The sequence below is a fragment of the Propithecus coquereli genome, unplaced genomic scaffold (genome assembly GCF_000956105.1).
Source record: "Propithecus coquereli isolate 6110/MARCELLA unplaced genomic scaffold, Pcoq_1.0 Scaffold294, whole genome shotgun sequence".
Lineage (NCBI taxonomy): Eukaryota > Metazoa > Chordata > Mammalia > Primates > Indriidae > Propithecus > Propithecus coquereli.
In genome coordinates, this window is record NW_012148552.1 from 3,282,653 (window position 1) to 3,293,395 (window position 10,743).

At 62.9% G+C, this 10,743-nt stretch overlaps 1 protein-coding gene across 2 annotated transcripts; it reads right to left on the minus strand.

The window, feature by feature from the left end:
* Positions 1 to 370: 370 nt before the first annotated feature.
* MAPK8IP2 (mitogen-activated protein kinase 8 interacting protein 2) lies at positions 371 to 10,586 on the minus strand. Of its 2 annotated transcripts, XM_012648776.1 has the most exons (12): positions 10,509 to 10,586; positions 9,559 to 9,664; positions 7,974 to 8,252; positions 7,746 to 7,839; positions 6,404 to 7,636; positions 5,963 to 6,038; positions 5,664 to 5,836; positions 5,469 to 5,578; positions 4,613 to 4,720; positions 4,411 to 4,481; positions 1,585 to 1,683; positions 371 to 1,203 (listed from the first exon to the last, which is right to left on the minus strand). In XM_012648776.1, exons 1-12 carry the CDS (start codon positions 10,571 to 10,573, stop codon positions 1,131 to 1,133), a joined length of 2,487 nt encoding a protein of 828 aa, XP_012504230.1. In that variant the 5' UTR covers positions 10,574 to 10,586; the 3' UTR covers positions 371 to 1,130. The 2 variants fall into 2 exon arrangements, with proteins under 2 accessions (XP_012504230.1, XP_012504229.1); XM_012648775.1 differs by lacking the exon at positions 10,509 to 10,586 and having other exon boundaries at positions 411 to 1,203; positions 6,404 to 7,639; positions 9,559 to 9,793.
* Between the last annotated feature and the right edge of the window lie 157 nt (positions 10,587 to 10,743).

Consider the following 10,743-nt stretch of genomic DNA (forward strand, 5'->3'; position numbering starts at 1 on the left):
TTAAATACCAATTTTAAGATCTAAGTAGATTGTTTTCCAAGGAGGTCACGCCCCCGCCCCCACTGACCTGAGTCATGCCGGTTCCCGCCCAGGGCATGGGAAAGGGATCCCCGTTTCATGGCCAGCTCCTTCTCTCTCTGGCCTCAGTGTCCTCTCTGGCCAGCCCAGTGGATTTGGGAAGAATCTCCACGGGTTCCTCCAGATGTGGCACTTCAGGTGAGGCCCCAGCACGATTTCGCAAAACACTGAAGGGGTGACATGTCTCTTGATTCCCACGACCCCATTACCCTGGGGTCCCTGTCCCCACTGCGATGGGCAGCACCTGGGCACCTGGGCCTGCGTCTCGGCAACCCCCCTAGAAACAGCCGAGGTCACACCAAGCAGAGAGTTTATTGAGGCCATGGGCAAGGCCCACGTACACAGCGTGGGGCAGAGGCGGGGCAGATACACTCTGGACTGCGGGAGTGTGTTAGCAGCGGCAAAGCAGATGACGGCGTAACGGGGCCCGGAGGGGGCACCCTCCTCCTAGCAGCATCTGGGAGCTTCAGGTGAGCATCAAGAACCACCCCTCATCTCCCCAAGGCTCTTCGGGGAACCCCTCCCTGCTTCCCCCAGAGCTCCACGTGGGGTGGGAGTGGGAGGTCCCTCTCTTTGTCCCTGTAGTCAAGGATGGGATGATCCCTTGAGATTCACTATAAAAATTAAAATTCCTTTATAAATTACAGGGGAGGAGCAGGAGGGGATCATTTTGGAGACTGACATCACCGTCACCTAGAGCCTCACCTTCCTGCACACCCCCCAAATTCTGACCCCAAAGTAAAGGGCAAAGGGCAAGGTTTGCAGGCACAAAGATGGGCAGAGAGACATGGAGGAAGAGGGGAAAGGGAGGCTGAGGGACAGATGAGGATGATAGAGAAAGGGTCAGAGGAAAAGTGGAGCCCAGGGAGCTCTACTCCCCCGCAGCCGTGCCCTGGGGATGGAGGACGAGGGTTCCCAGCCCGAAGACTCCCACGAACGTAAGGTCCCCCCTGCCCCATCCAGTCTTTGCCAAAGCCACGGTGGCCTCTCGAGACGTGCCCAGCCCTGGCGGTGCCAGAGCAGATGGGACAGGAGGCGGAGAGGGCGGGCGGCTACTCCAGGTAGATGTCCTCTGTGGGGCAGGCGTAGGCCAGGTGCTCCTGGTAGTACTCCAGGAAGGCGCGGCTGGGGGGAGAGGGTCCTCTACCAGCCACTGGGGGCTGCTCCTCCACCCCCCAGCTCTCCACAAGCCCCCACCCACCCGGACACCACACGTCATGGCCCAGCTCCGACCCCCGGCTCTCCGGGCCCAGTGGCTGCGTCCACACCACAGTGCTCCACCCCAGCCCCACCTGGGCCCTGTGCCTGCACCACCTCCGTCCCCAGGGGCCACCCCCCAGGCTCCTGCCCCAAACTTCATCCCGCCACCGCCCACCTTCTCCACTCAGCATACCTGGTTCTCCTGCCCCGACCTCCCCTGCAAGTCTCCTGCTCACCTCCCCACGCCACCTCCATACCCCGGTTCCAGTTCTGCATCCCCACCCCACGCCCAGGGACCCTGCTCACCCCACGCTCTGCGCCACCGGCCTCATGGACTCCTGGGAGACAAAGACATGGCAGGCGAAGCGACTCAGCAGGGGGTGTTTGGTGATGAAGCCAAAATAGCTGTGGGGAGGGCAGCGTGGAGGGGGCGTCAGAGCACTGACCCCAAGTGATGCAGAGACAAGAGGCAGGAACAAAGGGCTTGGGGGGAGGGGACGGCACAGGAGTGTGGAGGTCACATGATTTTAAGATTTGAAGGTGTCTTTCTGGTCCCAGCCCAAGCACAGTGCTGGGAACTTACAAGGAGTTTGAGTTCTAAGTTACCTCCTTGACGACCAGGGGCATCCGGCCCATGCTGGAACATCCGCTGTGGGTGCATCTTCCTTCCCTGACCCAGTGCCGCCCCTGCTCGGTGGCCCACACAGAGCCTGCCCCAGGACCACAGAGCAAGGCCTCTGCCGCGGCCTCTGGACATGTGTCTCCAGCCAACTCCGACCTGCTCAGGCCTCCTCCTGTGGGCCCACCCAGCCCCACCTCTGCCCCTGCAAACTCACAGCTACTTTCCTAGCACGGACACAGGGCTTGACATCACCTCCATCTGCTAAACCCGCTTAGATTCCATCACTTGATCCAACTGCAGAAGCACCTCCACCCCGGCCCTCCGCTTGTTTAGTCACTGCCCCAGCTCTGTTTCATTTCTGCCTGTCGTCTTCTCATCCACGAGAGGAATAAAAATTACTCTCCAGAGGGAGGGGAAGTCGGAGTCCTGTGACATGAGACTCCAGGCCCCCGCCCCATCCCCACCCCCCAAACTGTGGCTGATCTGATCCATTCCCTCGTGGCTTTGGGGTTTTGTGGTCCCACCAGATGGGAAGCCACATGACATAATGTCATTGCCAGGACAATGTGCTTGTGTTGTCCACGAACGTACCACAAGACCTGTCCCAAATGCTGTCTTCAAATAATTATAATAATAATCAATGGTGTTTGTTAGATGTTGCTAAGTATTACTAAGACATCATCCTAAACACTTTATATTATTAACTCATGTAAACCTCACAATAAGGTAGGTGTCCTGATACCTAGGCACAGAGAGGGTTGGTATATTGCCCAAGGACACACAGCCGGGCTGTGGCAGCACTGGGAGCAAAGGCAGCAGGGAGCAAACGCCTACCTCATCCCAACGCAGCACACCCCATGCATTCCTGACCTGCCCCTAGTCCACAATGAGATAAATGAGTTAACCATTTGCCTAATACCGTTTGTTTCGTGCTTCCTCACTGCGAGGGACTGGGCTGGGTTCTGGGGTAAGCGGTGTTAGGACGCACTAATATCCTTGTTTCTCAACAGAGGGGAACTGGATGCCCCGAGCTCAGGCCTCCAGGCTGGACACGGTCACAGCTGGAATTCCATGAGAGAAACAGCAGCTCCTCAGCCTCCCCCCACCTCCCAGCTTGACCCCAAGCCAACCTGTCTGGCCATCTTTCTCCCATGGATGAGAAACAGGAGCTGTTCTTCCCCTCCCGGCAGTGCCATCTGCAGCCCTCTGTGTCCGGGCCCCAGAGCTGGCCCTGGCGCTGTCCCGGCTCCCCACCCACTGAGCAGCTTCTCAACTGTGGATGCCACCAAGCCCCTCCGTCCTCGGTGAAGGAGACGCAGACGGCTCAGCACCCTCCAGCCCGCAGACAGAGCCCTCCTCGTTCTCTTCACCATGGGAGTCCAAACGACTCCCGCGTGCCCCCACATCTGCCACAGCCTCAGTCCTGGCCGCATTGTGCCCACCCTGCGTCCTGCCTGCCCACAAGTACCTGCTTCCTCCCACTGCCCCAGTCCTTTTGAGCCCCTGGTTGGCTGGTCTGTCTGTGTGGTTGCTCCTCCTCTCTCCTTCATTGAGGACACCAGGACCCTGTGCGCGGGGGTCTGTGCCTGGGAGGAAGCCTGCATCCCCACCCCCCCGCCTGCTGCTCCTGTGCCAGCAGCTCTGTCCCCTTTCTCTCCTCTCCACAGTCTGGCCGTCTCAGCCACCACATGGTCTCGGGACTCTGCCTGCTCCATCTGGTACCTTCCCGCCAGGCCTCGCTTCCGAACTCCAGATCCATGTAACCAGTGGCCACTTCGGTCTCGTTGTGTCTATGATGGATCCCCCATCTCCTCTCAGTGTGTGGGTCCCCCTCTACCCATCACCCAGGTGGACATCGCCCTCAACTTCCTCCAGGTTGGCCTCCACAGCCAGTCAGGGCCTGTTTGTCCCAGCTCTTAAGTGCCTCTTGCATCTGCACACTTCCCGTCATGACATGGCCCCGGATGACCTCAGCGGTCACCTGGTCTCTGACCGGCAGCAGCTGGGTCCATCCTCTCCGCACAGCAGCCAGAGCCAGCTGTCACCCTGCGTCCCGCCCTTCCATAAGGACCCTTCTTGGCCCCATCACCAGCAGGATGAAATGCAAGCTCCCTGGCACCCCTCGATGCTCCCTCACACCCGACCCCCGAGCTCCTGGCGCCCCTGCATCTCCTCAGCCGGCTCCCTGCCGAGAAGACCCACACCCGCCCCCCCACTGCCCGCTTATCTTTTGAGTTTTACCTTCCTGAATCCCAGGAGAACCCGCCCACCTCTGTGGGCCTGCTCCCTGGGGCCCACGCAGATGACCACCAGACCACCCATGGAGGTTCCTGGCATTCCTTGTCTGTGTGTCCGTCAGGCCCAGACCAGGAGGCAGCCCGTCCGATCCACATCTCCAGCCCAGCCCGGTGCGGGCGCCAAGTGAGTGCAGGAGGAGCTCTTGGGGTGGGGATTGGGGTGTGGGCAGACTCGGGGCTTTTGGGGACTCTGGGGGAAGGTAAGGCTCTCACCAGCTGTTGCGGGGGTGGCAGCCGCAGAACGAGATGTTCTTCATCTGGAAGAAGTGGCTGCAGCGCTGGAACTGGAGCCGAGGGGGCAGAGCATCCAAGTCAGACGGCAGCCCGGGGTCCCTCCTGCCCCTGCCCGCTGGACGTCCCTGCCGTCCTGTCCCTCGGTCTTACCCTGCCCCCCACAGCCTCCCCAGGCCCCCACCTCAGGCCCTCCTCCACTCAGACTCAGCTTGACACCCCGAAGAGAGATCTCGAGGTCACAGGAAGCAGGAGGACGCAGATGGACAGTCAGTTTCCGGGCGGTGGCAATCTGAGGAAGAAGTTGGGGGAGAAGAGGGTCTTGAGGAGCCTATAAGGGCCTCTTTTTCTTCCCTTGGCAGAACTTTGCCTCTGCTCTTTTTAGCTTATGTTTGAAGACGCTTGGCACTGAAGACGCGTGAGATGCAATTCCGGAAGATGTGAGCGGCCTTGACCGTTCGATCCTTGGTTTCAGGACGAGCTGGTCATCTCTCTGCACTCAGCCTGCTTCACTTTCCTTCCGTTCCTCAGGTGGCAGCAACACAGCCCCCAACCCGCCCTGGCCTCCTCACTGCCTGGTGCCTGCAAGCTCCCTGGGGGCTCTTGCATGCAGGGTTGGTTGTTTCCTGCTCCCTACTGCCCCCCAGCCTCAGTCACAGGACTGGCAGATGGGCAGGTGCTCACCAAATGTCTGCTGAGTGACTGAACAAGTGAGCAGATGACCCCAGGGAAGGGGCTGTGAGAGCTGGTCTCAGTTTTCAGGCAGGAGGAGGATGGGCTGAAGGGGAGGAGGGGCCAGTGGGAAGGTGGAGGCCCCGGTGAGCTGGCCAAGAGACCCAGAGGTGATGGGCACAGCTGCTGGGCCCTGCCCTAGGCCTGTCTGCTCACACTTGACTCAGGGCCAAGGGTGCCCCCCACTGAGCTGCTGCTCCCCAGAGGGGGTGAGAGGCCTTGGAGCCTCGAGAGCTGTGCCAGCCTGTGGTGCTGGTGTGGCTGCCACGTGGGCTCTCTGCCCGCGTTCGCCCCGCCTGCACACTGACCTTCTGCATGGCCGCACACAGGATGCCATTGCCCTGGTGGCAGGGCACCTCCACCGAGCCCAGGAACTGCACATCGAAGCGCTCCACCCAGCAGGGGCTCCGCTTGCTCCCTGGGGGCACACAGGGCCCAGGTCAGATGGTGGCGGGGAGGGTCTGGGGGGAAAAGCTGCCCCTGCCCCTGGGGATGGGCCTCACCCAGCAGGTCCTTGGTGGGGCCAGGCACTGCGTGGGCGTAGAAGGCGGGGAACACACCACGCTCCCCTGTGCGCATATTGAAGCCACGGAACCAGAAGTCATCCTCCTCGGCCTCCACCAGCACAGGGTCGTCCACATCCAGCTCTAGCTCATCCGGATGTCGAGGGATGAACCTGAAGTCGGGAGAGAGGTCACTGGGGGGCGGGGGAACCAGGACCGCCTGGGCCGTGTCCACCCGTGTCCCGTGATGTCTGTGGACCGAGGGTAGGGATCGCCAGTGGCAGGGAGGGAGGCTGTACCTGAAGACAGCCCGGTGAGTCTGCTCTCGCTCCTCCCCGTTGACCACACAGGAGAAAAGGCCAAAGGACTCAGTGCCTGAGAGACAGAGACAGGAGACGTAGTGACTCCAAGTGGGCGAGGAAAGTACTTGAAGGCCTGGCCTTGGCCAGAGCCAAGACCCTCCCCTCAGCAGCCTGGTGCAGGGGTCCTGAGTCAGGGAGGGAAGGAGAAGCACCCCATTGGAGGCCGGGGGCAGAGCAGGCCCCCCCACCCCATTACTGCCCAGAGGGCGTTCTGGGGGGTACTCCAGGCTGATGTCCTAGGTAAGAGACGGTGCCCAGCACTGACCACCCCCAGGCCTTCAGGCCACTCTGGGCACTTTGGGGGACTGTGTGGGACCTAAGGCCAGGGAGTCTCGCCTGTTCCTCTAGGGCCACCCCCATTCCCCGCCTCTCACTCACTGGAGGACCGAGATGTGCTGTTGACAAAGACGTTGAGGAACTTCTTGGAGAAGGTGAGGTCAGGGCTGTCGGGAGAGGCGTCCCCAGGGCCCTGACCACCGTCCAGCAGCGCAGTCCCTGCCTCCTCCTCGCTGGCCTCGCCTCCGCTGTCCTCTTCGCTGTCGCTGCCGAGGCCGGCGCAGCGCCGCAGGCTCACCAGCTCCAGCTGCGTGTGCTCATCCACCACCAGCGTGTACTTGACGGCGTCGTACACCAGCGAGGCGTCCAGTGGTGGCGCAGGGCCCGTGCCCCTGCCCCCCGGGGGCTCTGTGCTGTCCTCGGCATCGTCCTCGTCCTCCTCATCCTCTTCCTCCTCCTCCTCCTCCGAGCAGGTAGCAAAGCAGGCTCGGCCTGGCCGGGTGGCGCGGCCGGGCGTGGCCCACAGCGGCGTGATGGTGTCGCGCGTGGGGTTGCTGAGGAAGAGGCAGGGCCCGGGCTGCGCAGGGCCGGGCCGAGGCGCTGCGGGTGCTGGGGGCGGCGGCCCGCACAACGTCTCAATGTCCACCAACTCCACGCCCCCTGGCGCCGCTGTCACTTCGGGGTCCTCGGAGCGCTCCGGGGCCCCGCCCGCCGGTGACGCGGGCTCCCCAGGCGGGCGCGACGCGGGAGACAGGCACTGGCCAGGGCAGCGGATGGGCGAGGAGCCCTCGGAGATCATGCGGGTCACCAGGTTGCTGAGCAGCCAGGGCGAGTCCGCGTCCTCACTGAGGTCCGGCTCCGATTCCGACCCCGACTCGTACTCGCTGTTGGTGTCGTCGGGGCCCACGGGCAGGAAGGCGGGGCGGCGCGGGGGTTCCCGCGGGGGCTCCGGCTCCGGCTCCGAGGCGGGCGACGAGGCCTCCTCGATGGAGTTGGTGAGGTGCGAGGAGCGGCCGCTGCTGCTGCTGCCGCCGTCACTGCTCAGCTCCAGCTCCGTCTCCGAGATGGACGAGATCATGCGCCCCAGGCGCGCGCCGCCAGCGTCCTCCGAGTCCGAGCCCGGCGATGACAGCTCCTGGCTGCTGCGACGTCCCCCGTGGCCCCCGCTCGAGCGGCTTCTCAGGTCGGCCTCAATGCCGGGATCCGAGGAGGGCGAAGCCCCGGCTGGCGCCGGGAGCTCCGCAGGCCGGTTCCCTTCGCAGTCGCAGCCCAGGCGCACGGGTGACGGCGCCTCACCAGGCCCCGCGTCCGTGGGCAGGAGGGGGCCAGGGAGCTCTGCTGGGCAGTGGAAACCATCCCCATCACCACGAGCCAGGCCTCCTTCCTGCAGCCAGCGCGTTCTCCCTCCCCCTCCCTCAACCCTGCCAGCCCCCCAACCCCTCACCTCTGAGGGGCTCCTTGGGGGGTGAACACAGCGCTGTCTCCTGCCAGGAGGCTGGGGGCACTGGGGCAAAGCCTCCGTTGTTGTTCAGGGAGTCCTGGGGTGGAGGGACAAGAGAGTAGGCTTAGGGGGTTCCAACTCCCAGGGCTGAGAGGGACCAGCTGCCATGGGCGCAGAATCCAGGTACTGTGAACCAGGCTCAGCTCCAGGTGCTGTGGGTCATGCGCTCACCTGGGCACCAAGTGTAGTCAGGTGGAGTGTAGTGGGCCGGTGCTTGTGGGGCTCCTCCAGGGAAGGGGAGGGGATAAGGGGCTCTGGGGCAGGTGCCTCTGAGCCAGGGCCTCCTCCCTCCTTGCCATCCCCATCGCCCTCCTCATCATCGTCCTCCTCTTCCTCATCATCGTCCTCCTCCTCCTCTTCATTGTCATCGATCATCTCAAACTCCTGGAAGTCATCCTGGAAGGAGCAGATGGGGTGTGGCTGCTCCGAGCGCCCCAGGGAGAGGCTGTCCTGCAGGAGGGAGAGAGGGATGGAGAGGGCAGGGCTGGGCCAGGGTGCAGCAGTGACCCAGCATCCCAGGTGACAGGAAAGGGGAAAGCAGGGAGCAGCAAGTCAAAGGAGAGCCCCTTCCAGTTCAGTCTGCCCCCATCAACAGAGTGACGGTTCTGAAAGTCTGCGTAAGATACGTAGGAATCAGTCCAGTTCTTGGGAAGAGCACAAACTGCTAAGGCTGGATGATGGAGATTCTCAGAGTGGCCCCAACTCACTTTCTAGCTTCATATCTTCCCCAAACCCCGTCACATTCCGCACAACACTGTTTCCTTCATAGCATTTTAACGCAATTTGCAGTTACTGTACGTGGCTTTTGGTCTGTCTCCCCCACCAGACTGCAAGCCCCACCAGGGCAGGGTCATGTCCATACTGCACACTGAGGCACCTCACCCCCCAAAACAAGAACGAGGGCTCAGGAGATGTCCAGTAAATAGCAAAGGAATGTGTAAAGGAAGAGACAGCCTGCACTCTGAGGATTCACCAAGCTGTACCAACCCCAGGGCCTCTGGCACAATCCCTCTGCTGGCAATGCCTCTCCTCCATTTCCTCCTACCTACCCCATCTGCCTGGCTCCTGCGAACCTCAGGACGTGGTTGACATTTCCTCTGGAAATGTCAGTCTGGATTGGGTTCCCTTCCCCCTCATCGACCCTGTGTCCCTGCTGGAATCCCACCCTGGACACCTGGACAGCCATTGTCTCTTTCGTGTCTTTCTCCCTACTAGGTTGCAAGCTCCTGAGGGCAGCTGTGCTGTTCCACTCCCAGCACCTGGAAACCCCCAGCACTTGCCACAGGGAGTTGCTCAGAAATTCTTGAATGAATGAAAACAGAAATGTGGAGTGGGGGGAGCAGCAGGAGGTAGGGGGAAAAAAGGTTTCTGGGGTGGAGACATGAGACAGATAGATGGAAGCTGCAGAGGTGGGGACAGGGCTGGGAGGCGACCAGGTGGAGATGACAGCTGGAAGGGGTTAGATCTTTGCGGGAAGTGATCTGAGGACAGAGGGCACCCAAAGCAAAGGAACACCTGCCCTCCCCCAGGCTAGTCAGCTGATTGGGGTCGGGGAGGACTGCTAGAGAGCCCCTTGGTGGAGGGCCTACAATGTGTTGGAACAAGAGAATTTGGATTCCAAGGAAACCCCAAGGCCAAGAGGCTAAAGAGGGGGGCGATCAGAGATCACACCCACCCTAAACCCCAAGTGAATGATAAGCAGGGCCTAAGTGAGGGCCTCCTTGGGCTGGTTCTGTGCACCCGACTCTTTCCCCACCTTCTCGCAGTGATCTGAGTCGTAGCTGAGGCCCAGGCCACAGTCATCGGTGATCTCAGACAGGTCTTCGTCGTCAAATTCTTCCAGGCTTATGTCCTGGGGAGGCCTGGAGAGGAGGCTGAAGTCAGAGAGCCACCAACCCTGGACTCCCTGCCTGGGAGCTGGCCCTGAGGAGGGGCCGAGGGAGACCTCCAGCTCCCAGGCCCTGCGTTCTCCAGAGCCTCCAACTCCCGGACCCAGATCCTGCCGTCACCTTGACCCCCAAGCTCCGCTCTCCGGAGGATCCCTTCCCCCATCTGAGCCAGTCCAGCCCGGAGGAGCCAACCCTCCCCCAACCCCCTCCCACCCCTCCTCCCTCCACGCTCGGCTCCAGGCCCCTCTGGGTCACAGCCTCAGCCTCAGGGGAGTCAGCCTGAGCAGAGGGGGGGAGGGGGAGCTGAGGCTGCAGCAGCAGCAGGAGAGGGAGGGGTCGAGCTGCTCCGGGAGCAGGGTCCGGCCTGTTTGTCTCCCCCTCTCCTGCTCAGGGCGGGCCTAAACCCAGAGGTCCAGCCCCCTCCGCACCCCAGTCCTTGCCCGCAGGGCTCCAGGCTTGATTTCAACTCTCTCCTGCCCGGGCCCTACCGGCCAGGTCGGGGCCTCCCCTGAAGGCCCAAAGGACACTGCCAGGCTCAAAGGGTGTTCCCAGCATCCTGCCCAGCTGGGTGCGGCGCAGCGTCCCAGCGGGAAATGGGAGGGGGGACACCCGGGCTGGACGACAGGCGGCAAAGATGGAGAGGCTGAACCGAGGGGTGGGGGCGGGGAGCAGGAGTCGGAGCTCCGGGGCCCGAGCGCGGGGCCCGGGTCTGCAGGGCGCCGGGGCCGTGGCAGGACAGGTCGGAGGAGTCTGGGGCCGGCCAGCGGGGGCCGCGGGCAGGGCAGGGCCCGCGCGGCCCGCGGCGCCCGGTGCGTACCTGCAGCCCGGCGGCGACAGCGAGTGGAAGGTGGAGAGAGAAAACATCTCCGCGCGATCCGCCATCTTCTCCGGGAGAGGCCCGCGGCCGCGGCGGGGAGGGAACGCCGGCCCGCGCCCGCGCCCTCGCCCGCGCCCGCGCGCAGCCCCCGCCTCACCTCGTGACACGCCCTGCGACACCGCCGCCGACCCGCTCGCCGCGCTGCCAGGACGCCGCGGCAGCCGAGCCGCAGGGC

Coding starts and splice junctions, on each gene's coding strand:
- MAPK8IP2 (XM_012648776.1), bottom strand. CDS start 10,573: ATGGCGGATCGCGCGGAGATGTTTTCTCTCTCCACCTTCCACTCGCTG. Junction 5,579..5,663: donor CCCCACCAAGGACCTGCTGG/GTGAGGCCCATC, acceptor GTGTGCCCCCAG/GGAGCAAGCGGAGCCCCTGC. Junction 1,204..1,584: donor CCGGTGGCGCAGAGCGTGGG/GTGAGCAGGGTC, acceptor CTCTCCCCCCAG/CCGCGCCTTCCTGGAGTACT.